This window comes from Melanostigma gelatinosum, assembly GCF_949748355.1.
Source record: "Melanostigma gelatinosum genome assembly, chromosome: 13".
NCBI lineage: Eukaryota > Metazoa > Chordata > Actinopteri > Perciformes > Zoarcidae > Melanostigma > Melanostigma gelatinosum.
Window position 1 is genome coordinate 25,563,740 of NC_136646.1, and position 20,443 is coordinate 25,584,182.

General features: G+C 37.6%; 1 protein-coding gene across 1 annotated transcript in view; it reads left to right on the plus strand.

The window, feature by feature from the left end:
- Positions 1-12,300: 12,300 nt before the first annotated feature.
- The window catches only part of rapgefl1 (Rap guanine nucleotide exchange factor (GEF)-like 1), a gene marked incomplete at its 5' end in the record, with an annotated part of 43,195 nt that continues 35,052 nt past the window's right edge, over positions 12,301-20,443 (plus strand). The window contains 3 exon segments of the mRNA XM_079282226.1: positions 12,301-12,386; positions 12,388-12,504; positions 13,503-13,795. Of these exon segments, the coding sequence (XP_079138352.1) occupies positions 12,301-12,386; positions 12,388-12,504; positions 13,503-13,795 (496 nt within the window).

The following is a 20,443-nucleotide window of genomic DNA, read 5'->3' on the forward strand; positions in this document are numbered from 1 at the left end:
TTGAGAAGCTGTAAATAAACCCGAACGTGTAAATAGATGCTTGAGATGAAACGCATTCTAATAATAAAGATGGATCTCATTGAAAACACTCAAAACATCTTCAGGGACCTCCAGTGTTCAGCGGCTTGACTTTGATCTGTGTTTTTATTTCCTTTCTGAAATGTTTCCTTTGAACGGTTTGTTTTCTGTTGTTGGTGAATATTCAGGAGAGAAGTGACGACTTCCTGTCTGGTTTATTGTTGTCACACGTCAACACATCACTTTATAGAAGCAGGAGCCATTCAACGCTAAAGTTTAGAGATCACATGATCACAACGTGTTTGTTTCATTACATCGTTTGTGGTTAGAAGTCAGATTAAAGGACGTTTATAGAATCTATAACTGAACGGTTTTACATTGTTTTCATTATTCTCAAAACTAACGTCTTCAACCTAAAATGATTTATGAGAGGAAAGTATTTAAACATCTGAGAGGAAACGATATCTGATCTGATTTGATTTACATTTATTTACCAAAATAAGAGCGGTTGACTTTGATCTTTCATGAATAAAATACTTTTTAATTTTGAACAATACGAGCAACAGAATTCTACTTCAGAGGAAACTACGTCTTCAAACGGGTTAAAGGTCAAAATGCAGAAGTTCAAAGTTCAGTCATGTGATCAAAGCGTCTCACATTTCTAACGTCAGACTTTCATCTTATAAATTCAGAGGTTATTTTTCTCTATTTTATTAAATCACATTTATTTCACCTTCGTCGGCGGTTTGAAGCGTTTTGGGGGCGGGGCTAATGATGGCGTCTGCCTCATCGAAGGTGAAGCTCACTTCATCTCAGAAAAGAGACTTTAATGAAGTACTTTTTTATGTCAGAACGTTCTTTATTTTCATATCTGTGGTTTGTTTCAGTGTTACCATGGTGATGAGTTTGTTTGTCGTCCACTCAGAGATCAATAAACAACATACTCGTACCTGAACTGCTTCTTCTCTTCACACCTGCGCCGACCGTTAACATGAATATTCATGAGCTCTGTGTGTGTGACAGCCAATCACAGCCCGGCTCTCCTCATGAACGCGGAGGCTGGTTTTCTGTCCCCGTAGCTTCATTCAAACACATACAAGAGGTCAGAAGTGTGCCGTTACATGACGCTGAGGTCATGATGATGTAACTGTTGGTTTGAAGTGGATCGTCCTGCCTTCTAATTGGCTCGGTAACGATGATGTAACAGCCACTCGACCAGTCACACGTCGGCTTTCTCTCCTGTCTTCATGTCGGCTCTTTTCTCTTCTTTCAGTTTCATCATTTAATTCCATCGTTCTTTATCTTTCTTACTTCATATTTCTTCATAGTTTGTTTCCTCGTATATCTTCTAATATCCATTAAAAACACACGCCTACGAGAATATAAACATAAAATACAAAGATGAATGAAATAAAAACTAAATCCACATAAATGCATTAAAAGTAAATTAAATGAATGCATTAAAACTCAGATTGGTAATTAGACAAAATAGGAACATGAAAATAAAATGCAGCCGCATATTCTTCATATCTGCTTTATCTATTTATTACTTAAATATTGTATTCCTCTCTTTATATTTGTTTAACAAACATTCTTCAAAATCATGTTGGTCACAATATAAAGTTCAGAACCTTTCAGTCAAAAGAGGTCACAACATGGTTAGCTTAGCATAAAGACTGGAAACAGGTGGAAACAGTTAGCATGTCCACATCTCACTGTCATTGAAAACAAACGTGATCAGATAATCAGTGAACACACTTATTGATTTCAGCTGTGCGTGCGTAGCCAGCGAGCTACTGAGCGTGTGCAGAAGTGAGCTCCCATTCTGTCAGCCTACCTGACGACACACACACAGTGGACCCCGGCCTGTTGACACACATACTCAGTGATGTGTTGGAGGTGAACATAGTGTTAGAATCTAGACTCACACACTGACGTCATTGTGTAACACACACTGTCTTGTTGTCTCAGTGACGTGTTCGGACGCAACACAAACCACGATTCTCAAACTCTCATTGGCGTAGTTTTGATGTTAAAGAGCTGAGAAACATTTCCTGAATTTAACTCAGTATTTCACCATCTTCTCCTGAACCTAACACAGAGTTTGTTTACAGACATCGTGGGGACTCTGCTTCCTTTAGTCCTGTTGGTGCCCGGTCCCCACGACGTCCATCACTGTGGTGAGGAGGAAGAGGTGAGTCTCTACAGAAGGAGTCCTTTGTCAGCTGATGGAGGTGGTGTCACTTTACAGGAACATATTACAAACTCGGCCATGCGTACAGGAGGAGGAGGAGGATGAAGAAGAAGATGACTGTCCAGTTACAGTTTGTGGTGATGAAACTGACAAACGATCAGATTACAACACATAATGATCGTACACAGATCAATGACGGGTCATTGGGGATCAATCGCCAGCAGGTGTGTACATGTTGATATTCACACACATACACACTGGTCCTAGTGGGGACCCATAGCTGTAGCTGGGATCAGGGGTCCGTACTACGACATGAGTTCAACACACCCAGTTTATCTCCTGGTTCTCTGGTTTAAAGAACCCGAACAACCTGATCCTCTAAACCAGGGATTCCCAAAGTGTGGTCACCGCATCGATGCTTTGTCCGAAGACATCCTGGCTTCATTAGTCGGTCGCGTGAAGAAGAGTGAGTTTTACTCTCTGCAAGTAGACGAGTCTACAGATGTGGTTAATCTGGCCAATCTTCTGGTGAACGGCCGTTAGCGGGGTTAGCAGGAGCTGACAATCACAAACATGGACACGTCTGTTAGCACAGTGGAGCATTTTACTATATATATCCATTACATTAGTCATTTAGCAGACGCTTCTATCCAAAGAGACTTACAGTGTGTTCAAGAGAACTACTATCACCAGAAGTCATGAGTGCATCTCTTTTAAACAAGCATCAACCAGAGCAGACGTACAGAAACAAACTAGTATGAACACAGTAAGTGGTGAGTGAAGGCTCAGGTAGTACTTCTTGAAGAGGTGAGTCTTCAGGTAGTGCTTCTTGAAGAGGTGAGTCTTCAGGTAGTGCTTCTTGAAGAGGTGAGTCTTCAGGTAGTGCTTCTTGAAGAGGTGAGTCTTCAGGTAGTGCTTCTTGAAGAGGTGAGTCTTCAGGTAGTGCTTATTGAAGAGGTGAGTCTTCAGGTAGTGCTTCTTGAAGAGGTGAGTCTTCAGGGTAGTACTCCATGAAGAGGTGAGTCTTCAGGTAGTGCTTCTTGAAGAGGTGAGTCTTCAGGGTAGTACTCCATGAAGAGGTGAGTCTTCAGGTAGTGCTTCTTGAAGAGGTGAGTCTTCAGGGTAGTACTTCTTGAAGAGGTGAGTCTTCAGGTAGTACTTCTTGAAGAGGTGAGTCTTCAGGTAGTGCTTCTTGAAGAGGTGAGTCTTCAGGTAGTGCTTCTTGAAGAGGTGAGTCTTCAGGAAGTACTTCTTGAAGAGGTGAGTCTTCAGGGTAGTACTTCTTGAAGAGGTGAGTCTTCAGGTAGTGCTTCTTGAAGAGGTGAGTCTTCAGGTAGTACTTCTTGAAGAGGTGAGTCTTCAGGGTAGTACTTCTTGAAGAGGTGAGTCTTCAGGTAGTGCTTCTTGAAGAGGTGAGTCTTCAGGGTAGTACTCCATGAAGAGGTGAGTCTTCAGGTAGTACTTCTTGAAGAGGTGAGTCTTCAGGGTAGTGCTTCTTGAAGAGGTGAGTCTTCAGGGTAGTACTTCTTGAAGAGGTGAGTCTTCAGGGTAGTGCTTCTTGAAGAGGTGTCTTCAGGTAGTGCTTCTTGAAGAGGTGTCTTCAGGTGGTGCTTCTTGAAGAGGTGTCTTCAGGTGGTGCTTCTTGAAGAGGTGTCTTCAGGTGGTGCTTCTTGAAGAGGTGAGTCTTCAGGGTAGTACTTCTTGAAGAGGTGAGTCTTCAGGGTAGTACTTCTTGAAGAGGTGAGTCTTCAGGTCGTGCTTCTTGAAGAGGTGAGTCTTCAGGTAGTGCTTCTTCAAGAGGTGAGTCTTCAGGGTAGTACTTCTTGAAGAGGTGAGTCTTCAGGTAGTGCTTCTTGAAGAGGTGAGTCTTCAGGTAGTGCTTCTTGAAGAGGTGAGTCTTCAGGTAGTGCTTCTTGAAGAGGTGAGTCTTCAGGTAGTACTTCTTGAAGAGGTGAGTCTTCAGGGTAGTACTTCTTGAAGAGGTGAGTCTTCAGGGTAGTACTTCTTGAAGAGGTGAGTCTTCAGGTAGTGCTTCTTGAAGAGGTGAGTCTTCAGGTAGTACTTCTTGAAGAGGTGAGTCTTCAGGGTAGTACTTCTTGAAGAGGTGAGTCTTCAGGTAGTGCTTCTTGAAGAGGTGAGTCTTCAGGTAGTGCTTCTTGAAGAGGTGAGTCTTCAGGTAGTGCTTCTTGAAGAGGTGAGTCTTCAGGGTAGTACTCCATGAAGAGGTGAGTCTTCAGGTAGTACTTCTTGAAGAGGTGAGTCTTCAGGGTAGTGCTTCTTGAAGAGGTGAGTCTTCAGGGTAGTACTTCTTGAAGAGGTGAGTCTTCAGGGTAGTGCTTCTTGAAGAGGTGTCTTCAGGTAGTGCTTCTTGAAGAGGTGTCTTCAGGTGGTGCTTCTTGAAGAGGTGAGTCTTCAGGGTAGTACTTCTTGAAGAGGTGAGTCTTCAGGGTAGTACTTCTTGAAGAGGTGAGTCTTCAGGTAGTGCTTCTTGAAGAGGTGAGTCTTCAGGTCGTGCTTCTTGAAGAGGTGAGTCTTCAGGTAGTGCTTCTTCAAGAGGTGAGTCTTCAGGGTAGTACTCCATGAAGAGGTGAGTCTTCAGGGTAGTACTCCATGAAGAGGTGAGTCTTCAGGGTAGTACTCCATGAAGAGGTGAGTCTTCAGGTAGTGCTTCTTGAAGAGGTGAGTCTTCAGGGTAGTACTCCATGAAGAGGTGAGTCTTCAGGTAGTGCTTGAAGAGGTGAGTCTTCAGGGTCGTACTTCTTGAAGAGGTGAGTCTTCAGGGTAGTACTTGAAGAGGTGAGTCTTCAGGGTAGTACTCCATGAAGAGGTGAGTCTTCAGGTAGTGCTTCTTGAAGAGGTGAGTCTTCAGCCTGATGAAAGATGGGCAGTGACTGCTGTCCTGACGTCAGTGGGGAGTTCATTCCACCACTGAGGGGTCAGGACAGGAAACAGCTGAAGGCCCTCTTGACCCGACATGTGGTTTTCTGCGTATCAACATTGTTAGCGTCAAGAACACGTACCATTCTACTTCCTGTCTCTTCAAAGTAAAAGCACTTCCGTTTTCATTCTCTTCACAATAAAAGTACATCATGCAATCAAACAATTTACGACAGTGACAATATTAAAATACATGTGTTTTTGTTTGTAATATGTATAATAAGCATCGTTTAGTTATCACTACTGAGAATTTAACATAACAACATGACGTAGATAGGTTTGCAGTTTGCAAGATGTATATTTAAATATCATCTCTTACACACATGAAGATGAAGTTGTGAACACCGGCTGAATATCTATGATCAGAATCAAAACTGTTATAACTGCTGCTGTGTAAAGGGAATGCTGCTGCTAACAACAACCTGATGTGTTTAAAGTGTTTACACACAATGTTATTGACCTTTGTTTAGATAGATAGATAGATGTACACTTTGTTCATATAGATAGATAGATGTACACTTTGTTCATATAGATAGATAGATGTACACTTTGTTCATATAGATAGATAGATGTATACTTTGTTCATATCGATAGATAGATGTACACTTTGTTCATATAGATAGATAGATGTATACTTTGTTCATATAGATAGATAGATAGATGTATACTTTGTTCATATAGATAGATAGATGTATACTTTGTTCATATAGATAGATAGATGTATACTTTGTTCATATAGATAGATAGATGTATACTTTGTTCATATCGATAGATAGATGTATACTTTGTTCATATCGATAGATAGATGTATTCTTTGTTCATATCGATAGATAGATGTATTCTTTGTTCATATCGATAGATAGATGTATACTTTGTTCATATCGATAGATAGATGTATTCTTTGTTCATATCGATAGATAGATGTATTCTTTGTTCATATCGATAGATAGATGTGTACTTTGTTCATATCGATAGATAGATGTATACTTTGTTCATATAGATAGATAGATGTATACTTTGTTCATATAGATAGATAGATAGATGTATACTTTGTTCATATAGATAGATAGATGTATACTTTGTTCATATAGATAGATAGATGTATACTTTGTTCATATAGCTAGATAGATGTACACTTTGTTCATATAGATAGATAGATGTACACTTTGTTCATATAGATAGATAGATGTATACTTTGTTCATATAGATAGATAGATGTATACTTTGTTCATATAGATCGATAGATGTATACTTTGTTCATATAGATAGATAGATAGATAGATAGATGTATACTTTGTTCATATAGATAGATAGATAGATGTATACTTTGTTCATATAGATAGATAGATGTATACTTTGTTCATATAGATAGATAGATAGATGTATACTTTGTTCATATAGATAGATAGATGTATACTTTGTTCATATCGATAGATAGATGTATACTTTGTTCATATAGATAGATAGATGTATACTTTGTTCATATAGATAGATAGATAGATGTATACTTTGTTCATATAGATAGATAGATGTATACTTTGTTCATATAGATAGATAGATGTATACTTTGTTCATATAGATAGATAGATAGATGTATACTTTGTTCATATAGATAGATAGATGTATACTTTGTTCATATCGATAGATAGATAGATAGATGTATACTTTGTTCATATAGATAGATAGATGTATACTTTGTTCATATAGATAGATAGATGTATACGTTGTTCATATAGATAGATAGATGTATACTTTGTTCATATAGATAGATAGATAGATGTATACTTTGTTCATATCGATAGATAGATGTATACTTTGTTCATATAGATAGATAGATGTATACTTTGTTCATATCGATAGATAGATGTATACTTTGTTCATATCGATAGATAGATAGATGTATACTTTGTTCATATCGATAGATAGATGTATACTTTGTTCATATAGATAGATAGATGTATACTTTGTTCATATCGATAGATAGATGTATACTTTGTTCATATAGATAGATAGATGTATACTTTGTTCATATCAATAGATAGATGTATACTTTGTTCATATAGATAGATAGATGTATTCTTTGTTCATATCGATAGATAGATGTATACTTTGTTCATATCGATAGATAGATGTATACTTTGTTCATATCGATAGATAGATGTATTCTTTGTTCATATCGATAGATAGATGTATTCTTTGTTCATATCGATAGATAGATGTATACTTTGTTCATATCGATAGATAGATGTATTCTTTGTTCATATCGATAGATAGATGTATTCTTTGTTCATATCGATAGATAGATGTATACTTTGTTCATATCGATAGATAGATGTATACTTTGTTCATATAGATAGATAGATGTATACTTTGTTCATATAGATAGATAGATAGATGTATACTTTGTTCATATAGATAGATAGATGTATACTTTGTTCATATAGATAGATAGATGTATACTTTGTTCATATAGATAGATAGATGTACACTTTGTTCATATAGATAGATAGATGTACACTTTGTTCATATAGATAGATAGATGTATACTTTGTTCATATAGATAGATAGATGTATACTTTGTTCATATAGATCGATAGATGTATACTTTGTTCATATAGATAGATAGATAGATAGATAGATGTATACTTTGTTCATATAGATAGATAGATAGATGTATACTTTGTTCATATAGATAGATAGATGTATACTTTGTTCATATAGATAGATAGATAGATGTATACTTTGTTCATATAGATAGATAGATGTATACTTTGTTCATATAGATAGATAGATGTATACTTTGTTCATATCGATAGATAGATGTATACTTTGTTCATATCGATAGATAGATGTACACTTTGTTCATATAGATAGATAGATGTATACTTTGTTCATATAGATAGATAGATGTATACTTTGTTCATATAGATAGATAGATGTATACTTTGTTCATATAGAGAGATAGATAGATGTATACTTTGTTCATATAGATAGATAGATGTATACTTTGTTCATATAGATAGATAGATGTATACTTTGTTCATATAGATAGATAGATGTATACTTTGTTCATATAGATAGATAGATGTATACTTTGTTCATATAGATAGATAGATGTACACTTTGTTCATATCGATAGATAGATGTACACTTTGTTCATATAGATAGATAGATAGATGTACACTTTGTTCATATAGATAGATAGATGTACACTTTGTTCATATCGATAGATAGATGTATACTTTGTTCATATAGATAGATAGATGTATACTTTGTTCATATAGATAGATAGATAGATGTATACTTTGTTCATATAGATAGATAGATGTATACTTTGTTCATATAGATAGATAGATAGATGTATACTTTGTTCATATCGATAGATGTACACTTTGTTCATATAGATAGATAGATAGATGTATACTTTGTTCATATCAATAGATAGATGTATACTTTGTTCATATAGATAGATAGATGTATTCTTTGTTCATATCGATAGATAGATGTATACTTTGTTCATATCGATAGATAGATGTATACTTTGTTCATATCGATAGATAGATGTATTCTTTGTTCATATCGATAGATAGATGTATTCTTTGTTCATATCGATAGATAGATGTATACTTTGTTCATATAGATAGATAGATGTACACTTTGTTCATATAGATAGATAGATGTATACTTTGTTCATATAGATAGATAGATGTACACTTTGTTCATATCGATAGATAGATGTATACTTTGTTCATATAGATAGATAGATAGATGTACACTTTGTTCATATCGATAGATAGATGTACACTTTGTTCATATCGATAGATAGATGTATACTTTGTTCATATCGATAGATGTACACTTTGTTCATATAGATAGATAGATGTACACTTTGTTCATATCGATAGATAGATGTACACTTTGTTCATATAGATAGATAGATAGATAGATGTACACTTTGTTCATATCGATAGATAGATGTATACTTTGTTCATATAGATAGATAGATAGATAGATGTACACTTTGTTCATATAGATAGATAGATGTATACTTTGTTCATATAGATAGATAGATAGATGTATACTTTGTTCATATAGATAGATAGATGTATACTTTGTTCATATAGATAGATAGATGTATACTTTGTTCATATAGATAGATAGATAGATGTATACTTTGTTCATATAGATAGATAGATGTATACTTTGTTCATATAGATAGATATATGTATACTTTGTTCATATAGATAGATAGATAGATGTATACTTTGTTCATATAGATAGATAGATGTATACTTTGTTCATATCGATAGATAGATAGATGTATACTTTGTTCATATAGATAGATAGATGTATACTTTGTTCATATAGATAGATAGATGTATACTTTGTTCATATAGATAGATAGATGTATACTTTGTTCATATAGATAGATAGATGTATACTTTGTTCATATCGATAGATAGATGTATACTTTGTTCATATAGATAGATAGATGTATACTTTGTTCATATAGATAGATAGATGTATACTTTGTTCATATCGATAGATAGATGTATACTTTGTTCATATCGATAGATAGATAGATGTATACTTTGTTCATATCGATAGATAGATGTATACTTTGTTCATATCGATAGATAGATGTACACTTTGTTCATATCGATAGATAGATAGATGTATACTTTGTTCATATCGATAGATAGATGTATACTTTTTTCATATAGATAGATAGATGTATACTTTGTTCATATAGATAGATAGATGTATACTTTGTTCATATCGATACATAGATGTATACTTTGTTCATATCGATAGATAGATGTATACTTTGTTCATATCGATAGATAGATGTACACTTTGTTCATATCGATAGATAGATAGATGTATACTTTGTTCATATCGATAGATAGATGTATACTTTGTTCATATAGATAGATAGATGTATACTTTGTTCATATCGATAGATAGATGTATACTTTGTTCATATCGATAGATAGATGTATACTTTGTTCATATCGATAGATAGATGTATACTTTGTTCATATCGATAGATAGATGTATACTTTGTTCATATCGATAGATAGATGTATACTTTGTTCATATCGATAGATAGATGTATACTTTGTTCATATCGATAGATAGATGTATACTTTGTTCATATAGATAGATAGATGTATACTTTGTTCATATAGATAGATACATGTATACTTTGTTCATATAGATAGATAGATGTATACTTTGTTCATATAGATAGATAGATGTATTCTTTGTTCATATCGATAGATAGATGTATACTTTGTTCATATCGATAGATAGATGCATACTTTGTTCATATAGATAGATAGATGTATTCTTTGTTCATATCGATAGATAGATGTATACTTTGTTCATATCGATAGATAGATGTATACTTTGTTCATATCGATAGATAGATGTATACTTTGTTCATATAGATAGATAGATGTATTCTTTGTTCATATCGATAGATAGATGTATACTTTGTTCATATCGATAGATAGATGTATACTTTGTTCATATCGATAGATAGATGTATACTTTGTTCATATAGATAGATAGATGTATACTTTGTTCATATAGATAGATAGATGTATTCTTTGTTCATATCGATAGATAGATGTATACTTTGTTCATATCGATAGATAGATGTATACTTTGTTCATATCGATAGATAGATGTATACTTTGTTCATATAGATAGATAGATGTATACTTTGTTCATATAGATAGATAGATGTATACTTTGTTCATATCGATAGATAGATGTATTCTTTGTTCATATCGATAGATAGATGTATACTTTGTTCATCCCCAGGGGAATTAGTTTGTAGCAGCAGCAAACGAAGTTACAGAGTAAACATAAAAAGATGAAAGATGCTCAATATATACAATACAATAAGATAACAGAGCAGAATATAATACAATTAGAATAAAATAAAAAATGCACAGTGTACAATAAAATAGAATGTTATTAAGTTAACCAACTGGGTAAAAACAGTAGTGCAAGGATGAGCAGCAGTGTGTGTCAGGAGGAGGAGGCTGTGTTGGAGTCTACCAGCAGAGGGCCGGAGGTTCTGCTGTACCGGTCCTGTGACAGCGGAGCTGGGTCAGTCTGTCCCTGCAGGAGGTGGTCCTGGTTTTGGATAGTTCGTCAGTGTCCTCTCCACCACCTGTTCAGCATTGTCTTGTTTACAACCAATGATGGAGCCGGCAGCACTTTAACATAACAGCGCACAATACACGACTTATGAATGCATGACAATTCATAACAATGATGAATCGAGATTAAAAATTGTAATCGTTGCCCAGCACTAATCTATATATATGTATTTATATATATATGTATGTGTGTGTATATAGTAGTATAGTGTGAGAGGGAGAGAGTTACCCCTCACTTCTTATTCTACGAGAGAGAGAGAGAGAGAGAGAGAGAGAGAGAGAGAGAGAGAGAGAGAGAGAGAGAGAGAGAGAGAGAGAGAGAGAGAGAGAGAGAGAGAGAGAGAGAGAGAGAGAGAGCGAGAGCGCGCGCGCCAACCAACGCTGCAGTAAAAAAAAACACCACCGTCCGCTCTGAGAAAACCGACAGCACCTAAACGCACCGGACCGGGCGGGTTTCTCTCCTCCAGGTGTGAGAGCGGATTATTATTCTGTACCGACCGCGCCGCCGTTTGTCCCGGAGAGATCACAGAGAGATCATCACACACACGCACACGGTGTCCCGGTTCAGCTGCCGGAACCTACCGGAGAGGAGCAGCTCTGTTCTCGTGATTCTCGGTCTCGGAGCTCCGTGTTTTTGCTGCAGAGAGCGAGGAGACGCGTGGGAGGAGGACGAGCGGCCCACGGAGCAGGTTTCTCGCTCTTTTTATTATAATTATTTTTGGTGCAAAAGGAGGTTTAATGTCACGGTGACACCCGGAGACAGACGGAGTTGCTCCTCCTGCACCTCCTCCTGCACCTCCTCAGATGGGTTAAAGACCTGCGCGCGCGCTCACACCTGCCCTCCCCGACCTGCGGGGGCCTGTATGATGTAGCCCCCCCTGTGCTCCGTTCCTCTGCATCACCATCCTTTACCCCCCCCCCCCCCCCCCCCCCCCCCCCCCCCCCCCCCCCCATCATCACCACCACAGTCCCACCATGCCGGCCGGGATGAAGCCGCTGGAGAAGTTCCTGAAGAAGCAGACCACTGCACTGACCCGGGCGGGGGGCTTCGTCGGCGGGGGGGGCGGACAAGGCCTCCGGGGGGACGGGGGCGTCCCGCCGGCGGGCCAGCCTGTCCCGGGTCGTCCCGTTCTTCAGGGAGACGTCACCGGAGAGCGGGCAGCCGAGAGAGGTGTTCAGGTGACAGACTCCTGTGTGAATGTTGGGCTGGAGTTAACGGGTTAGAGGGGCCCCCAGAGTGTCATATCTATATCGATATATATCTATATCGATATATATATATCTATATCGATATATATCTATATCGAATTTTTGTCGATATATATATATAGATATATATAGAGATATCTACATATATATCTATATATATATCGACAAAAATTCGATATAGATCTATATCGATATATATAGATCTATATCGATATAGATCTATATATATCGATATAGATATATATCGATATAGATCTATATAGATATATATCGATATAGATATATATCGATATAGATCTATATAGATATATATCGATATAGATCTATATAGATATAGATCTATATCGATATAGATATATATAGATCTATATCGATATAGATCTATATCGATATAGATATATATAGATCTATATCGATATAGATATATATGTAGATATCTCTATATATATCTATATATATAGATATATATATATATATCTATATATATCGATATAGATATTAGGGGTGTAACGGTTCACAAAACTCTCGGTTGGGTTCAATACGATACGACAGAGCAGCAGCGGGCCTCGGACATTTGATTCTGTGTTTGGGTTTTTGTTTTCTCGTGCAGAACATTGTGTCTGGAGAGCCGGGCTCATGAAGGAGTGTGACGGAGCCTGGTGGTCCACTCAGAGGAGCTCTATCCACGGCTATAAATAGACCTTCAGCCCTGTTGGAATCGATAGCGAGTATCTACCTAAACGCTAGCGTAGCGTGTGTGCTGCTCTTGGTTTTCATGCTAAGCTAGTTTAGCATAGTGTGTAGAATGTTGTTCTTCAGTGGTGGGAGTGTCAGACAGCACGCTGTAAGTAAATCTATTACAGAGACTCAGGGTTGGAGCGCGTTTCTTTTGCCAACGTACCGTTTTTTTATTCCCGTAAACTGACTTTAAACTGTGACCTTTGATCCCCCCCCCCCCCTACTTACAGCCCCGACAGTGAGGACCCCCCGTCCTGGCCCTCGGCCACGGGGCCCGGTGGTCTGGTCACGGTGCCCCCCAGCAGCAGCGCTAACGGATCCTCCGGTTCTGGTTCCGGATCCGGAGACGTCCGAAGTCCGTCACTGTCCAGTGACGAGCAGAGCTCTGAGGCCAGTCTGATCGCAGAGAGCGCAGGAGGAGGAGGAGGAGGAGGAGGGACGCCTCTTCCTCCCGACACACCGGACAACCTGACCCTCGCTCTGCTGGACAGCGTGGCGGGAAAACGCTCCGGAGTCTGTACAGGTGAGACCGGAAGCTCTGTGGTGGTTTGTGAGGACGTCCAACATGATGATGATGGTGATGGTGGTGATGATGATGATGGTGGTGATGATGATGATGATGGTGATGATGATGGTGGTGATGATGATGATGATGATGGTGATGATGATGATGATGATGGTGGTGATGATGATGGTGATGTTAGTCTTTTTATCATCTCTCAGTGAATCATAAGAACCACGTTCAGATATTAATACAGAACTCTGAATTTCAGGGTTTGCAGTTTTACATTTTTATTTATTTATCTAAAACAATCATCAAAAGGTTTAATTTGTGCTTGCAATATTAATAGTGTACATGTTAGAAGAGAGATACTTGACATAATATCACAATGTTATTGTGGTATTATGCTGTATTGACGTCACGCTAACGTCACGCTCGTTGGAAACATTTTCAAAAAGAGTAAAAAACAGAATGTTTCACTTTTTAATGTCATAAGAAGAAAATATTTACTTGCTGTCCTGAATGTTTCTCATACTTTTTAACGTAACCTGTAACATGAGGATGTAACTAGCTAACGGCATGCTAATAGTATGCTAACGGCATGCTAACTCTCTGCTGTGACTCTTTGTTGCTTGTAAACTAGTTATAAAAAACATGTCAGCAGATAAACACAGTTTAAATCTTTCTCGTCCCTTCAGCTCGTGTTTCTGTTTTTAGAAACGTTGGCGTCTCTCTGGCTTTAGCGCCACGTTGATTAGCTGCTAAGCTAACAGACGTCTGATTGTTTTAGCTGATTGTTTTTTGTTGATTACTGATAAAGTCAAAAAATACGTCTTCTGATCGAGACTTCAGGAGCTGAGACTAAGCAGCTAATTCATAAAAAAAAGTACGGCGTCTTGAAACGGTCAAAAGAAAGTCATAAAATTAAAAATGTCCGACTTCCTGTTGGGTTTAGGCCAAACCTCCAAGAGGGATATTTGTACATCACATGTAATGTTTCACACATCTACAAAGTTCCATACAGATACGTGAAACGCACCTTGTTATCGTGTAAGACATAGAATAATAATAATAAACATTAGAAGAACAATAAGAATAAGAAACATAAGAAAAATAATCTGTCAGAAACGATTGTGTTTATTGATTCATGTCGTTTCAGTTTTACCTCCATAAACTGAATCTCTTTGGCTTTTGGACTAAACGAGACATTTGAAGACGTCACGTTCTTATAACACGTTGTAGATATCCATAAATGAATTAATGAAGATAATCATTGTCAGCAGCAGTCCGAGACTTCGTGTCTAAACCTGAAGACGCGTCGCGAGCAAAGACAGGAAGAAGAGGAAGAAGAGGAAGTGAAGGGAAACTAACTCAATCCGACATTTTAGGATTCAACGTCGCGACTCGTTCAGAAAAACGTCGTCCTTCAGATTCAGCAGTTTTTTCTGCAGGATAGTTCACATAATACAGACTGTTCCTGCAGCCTCGCTGTGTGTGTGTGTGTGTGTGTGTGTGTGTGTGTGTGTGTGTGTGTGTGTGTGTGTGTGGTTACATAATCGCTGCCATCCTCTTTCAGAAACGCAGCCTGCTTATTACAGCTGAAGTGGGTGTGCATGCATGCGTGTACGTATGTGTTCCTGCAGGAATGTTTTTCTCTTGTGTGTGTGTGTGTGTGTGTGTGTGTGTGCGTGTGTGTGTGTGCGCGTGCAGTGATTGCCGCCTGTTCTCAGCTGAAGGGTGTGTTTGTGTTTTTGTGTTTGTGTCCACGTTTCATTTGGTGTTGACGTCGGATTTTTCCAGAAACAGAAATACATAAAAAGAGGTCAACAACACATGTATTTTAAAATAATTGGATGGATGGATATTTTAATATTTTAATATATATATATGTATGAATGCCACAAATTGTGTTATAAAGCTTTTCAGAAAATGATTTAAAAGCAATTAATATTTTACAAATATTTTAACATAAAAAACCTTTGCTTTGATAAGTGCCTACATTATGTACATTATTTTATAAAATATTTTATATATTTATTTATTTAATTATTGAAAGATGGTTGAGATCCCCAAAACAAAATGAGATAAAACAATGTTACATTTCTAAAAATCCCCAAATTAAAAAAATATATTCTTAAATATTTATAAAAATCCTAAAACAAACAAAAAACCTTTTACTTTGATTGGTGCCTACATGATAAAAACATTGTAATATGAAACAGCACAACAGTTAGAAAAACAATTCAAAATGTAATCGAAACAAATCTGAAAAAATAGTAAAATTACAAAAAGATAAATTGTTAAGTATATATACCTATAAAATATGTTGCTCTGATTGCTGCCTGCCATATAAATGTAATATATGTTGAGAATATTGTGAAACACAACATGATTCCCATTCTGTTGATTGGTGGGTTGGTTAGCATGCTGGCTAGCTTGTTGGTTATCATACTGGCTAGCTTGTTGGTTATCATGCTGGCTAGCTTGTTGGTTAGCATGCTGGCTAGCTTGTTTGTCAGCATGCTGGCTAGCTTGTTGGTTATCATACTGGCTAGCTTGTTGGTTAGCATGCTGGCTAGCTTGTTGGTTAGCATGCTGGCTAGCTTGTTGGTTATCATACTGGCTAGCTTGTTGGTTAGCATGCTGGCTAGCTTGACGGCCCTTAGCTGAAACACACAGGTGAACCAGTAAAGGTTTGTCATACAGCAGGGTGGTGGCTACTGGTTGGACTCGTGGAACCAGTTCTACATTCAGCCCAACCAACAACCATCTCAGTATTCAAGCAGGCAGAGCTGATGCTGTTTAACCTGTCGAGATAGAAGGTCAGGTATCTGCTCTCTGATTGGCTGAGAGGAGGTGAGTCACCTGTCAGGTGTTTGAAGTGTTAACGAGCTTGTTGAAGGTGTTCTGAGGTGTTCACTTCGAAATATATGAATAAATATAAGTCTATAAATATAGTTTGTTGTGTTTCAGGTTTATTTCCGGCTGCAGAGACAAAAGTAAAAAGCTCCTGATGTTCACTTTAACGTCTCGTTGTTCTTCGTCCTGAAGAGAACAAAGTGTTTAGAAACACTTTGATGAAGTGATGAAGACGTTCTTTCTTCTTGTTGAACCCTCAGAGGATTCTTTAACATCAGCTCAGTTTATGGAACACGTCTCAGTTGATATTCAGTCCAGATTTATCTTAGAAAAGAAGCCGAAACGTTGCTCTTCACAGTTTTTATGACTAAAGAACAAAGTACCTGAACAGGTAGAGAACAGAGTACATGAACAGGTAGAGAACAGAGTACATGAACAGGTAGAGAACAAAGTACCTGAACAGGTAGAGAACAGAGTACCTGAACAGGTAGAGAACAGAGTACCTGAACAGGTAGAGAACAGAGTACATGAACAGGTAGAGAACAGAGTACATGAACAGGTAGAGAACAGAGTACATGAACAGGTAGAGAACAGAGTACATGAACAGGTAGAGAACAGAGTACATGAACAGGTAGAGAACAGAGTACATGAACAGGTAGAGAACAGAGTACCTGAACAGGTAGAGAACAGAGTACATGAACAGGTAGAGAACAAAGTACCTGAAAGTGAGAATACACACACAAAGTCACAAAGTTTTTATTTGTTCTGATGTTCTTCGTCTTTGATGTCATCTATGTTTGTGATGATGAAATCTCACCTGTCTAGTTTTACCTATACACACACACTGCTTCATCTCTTAGTTTCTTTCATTGACATCATATTTTGTTAAAATGTTATAATTATTAGTAGTTGGAATGCTGTTTAGCATTCCAACTATTGTTATCTTGTTTCTTTATTCCACTATTTCTTCCGTCCCCCGTTTCGTCGCAACGCTTCTTCTTCTTCATTTTTTAAGCTACAGAAACCGTTCAACTATCAAAATGTTCAGCTCCTTCAGCTCATGTCTGCTATGACTTTTTCTATTTCTAACCTTTAAACTTTTTGAATTATTAAGCTTTTAGCAACTTTTTTTTGAATGGGTTTCTATGGAGAATATTTACAAATCCTCTTAAACTTCTTCAACTTTCAAATCCTTCAACTTCCTGATACTTTCAGCTACAGACACCATTTCAACTTTCAAATGTTGAGAAAACCCGCAACTATTGCCAACATGATTCAGATTTTTGATATCTTTTAAACTTTTTGAACTGCAGCAATTTAACTTTTATGATTTTTCAGCCCTTTTCTGACTTTATAATAGCTATATATTATAGTAGCTAATATTGTCCTTATCGTAGAAACATTACTGTGGAATCCCACAGATTTCCACATTTGACACGGAAGTCGTTAATTGAGAGGAAAACCAACTTTCTGCTCCATAGAGACCAATGTTAAATTTTGCTTCAAAAACATCTTCCACAGAACACGGTACCCCATTTCTAGATCGCCAGTTAAGCCACATTTTTTACACTACAGACACAAGTTTTACAGGATCTGTTCTTCAACTCATTCTTCCCCTCAATTATTAATATCGGAGCAATAGGAGCTACGGTTATGGGAGTTTTGATGATTTGTTTGAGAGGTGTTTCCCTGTTTTATCTCCATGAAATGGCTTCAGGCACACAGGTGTTTGCGATTGAGCCAATTAGTGATGTTGATAAACACACAGACTCACAGACACACGCGCACATACACTCCTCTCTCCCTCTCTCTCTCTCTCTCCCTCTCTCTCTCTCTCTCTCTCTCTCTCTCTCTCTCTCTCTCTCTCTCTCTCTCTCTGTGTCTCTCATACAGTCATTCAGGTCTTAGAGACTTTTAGAGGATCCCCCCCCCCCACACACACACACACCCCATTTTAAAATAAAAGCCGCACACACATGATTTGTTGCAGCTCGGCCAATCAGACATGAGTATTCTGATAAGTTTCCTGATTCGAGTGACATTTACACACACCGCGACACAAGAGGGAGAGACGAGGAAAGACATGGCAGAGCAGAACAACAGTCATGTAAGCTGTCAAAGATAAAACATCGGACAATCTCCAAATGAGAAAGTTTGACAGAGATATCAGAGCCTCTCTCTCTCTCTCTCTCTCTCTCTCACTAATTATTTCTTCTCTCTCTCTCTCCCTGTTTATGTCTCTCTCTCATACAGTCATTCAGGGCTTAGAGACTTTTAGAGGACCCCCCCCACACACACACCCCATTTCAAAATAAAAGCCCCAGAGAGTGAATTCTAATTGAAATGCTTGTGATGAAGCCTGTCATTTAATAACCTCTGTTTATGTGTCAAACATGATGGTTATGTCTCCTCTCCCCCTCTCCCCCCCACCCAGTCCCACCCTTTCAAAATAAAAGCCTCATGGATTAACTGTATTGAAACGTTTCGCTAAAAATTAGGCTTTTTTGTTGAAATAATGAATGCTCTTACTAATACTGCGACAACTACTACTGCTAATATTTCTAGTATTACCACTACTACTACAACTTTTGCTGTTGCTACTATTACTACTACTGCTACTGCTATTACTGCTACCATAAATATTATTACTACCACTACTGCTATTACTACCACTACCACTACTATTATTACTGATACCACAACTGCTAATACTGCTATTCCTGCTACTACCAGTACTAATAACCAGTACTAATACTACTACAGCTATTAGTACGACTGCTGATACTACTACTTCTACTACTTCTTCTAATTACAAATACTTCGACGACAACTTCTACTACTACTGCTACTACAAATGCCACTACTGCTACAACTAGTACTTATTCAAATGCTACTCATACTTATACTGCGAATAATACTTCTACTACTACTACAACAAATATCACTACTGCTGGAATTCTTTTAAGCTACAGAAACCGTTCGAATATCAAAATGTTCAGCTCTTTCAGGAGAGGGGTGATATAACTTCATATTTATAATCTTTCAACTTTTTGAATTATTCAGCTTTTTGCAATTTTTTTAAAATTGGATATCTATTTTCAGCAATGTTTTTGAGATTCATTTCATCTTTCAGCATTCCAACGCATTTTCAGCAGGAAATGCATTTTCTAGTTATATTTAGATTCCACCTCCTGATTCACATCCTGTGAACGTGTGAAAAGAAAAACAAACCACAAACCTGATTTCGCTTCACACACACACGCTCAGGTGCAGACGTGTTGAGACAGGTGTGTTGAGGTGCGTTCAGGTGCCTGTAGTTAGGGGCGTACGTTCAAGTGTGTGCATTGAGGTTTGTTCAGGTGCGTTGAGGACGATCAGAATATAAACAACCTTTCATTATGAACCACACATGAACACATGAACTCTCTGAGTGGGGAGGATGATGATGATGATTGTTCTTCATCTCTGCTCAAAGAGAAGAAGAAGAAGAAGAGATGACGCTGCCCACTCGCTCATCTTCCTCCTCGTCTTCCTCTGCAGGTTTCCCTCATTCAGCTTCCTGTTTGTGAGTGAGTGAGTGTGTGTGTATGAGTGTGTGTGTGTAGATACATAAGAGGCTGTTTAGCACCTGTTGACATAGCAACCAGACATGTGAAGAAGAGGAGTGGGAGGAAGAGAGAAACACAGACTCCAATCAAACGGAAGAACCACAAAACAGAACCTTCATGTTCATGTTGTGATGGTTCTTCATGGTCTTCCTGGATTCAAAAGTTCTGAAGCAGAGTCAACGGATTCAGATCCTACGACTAG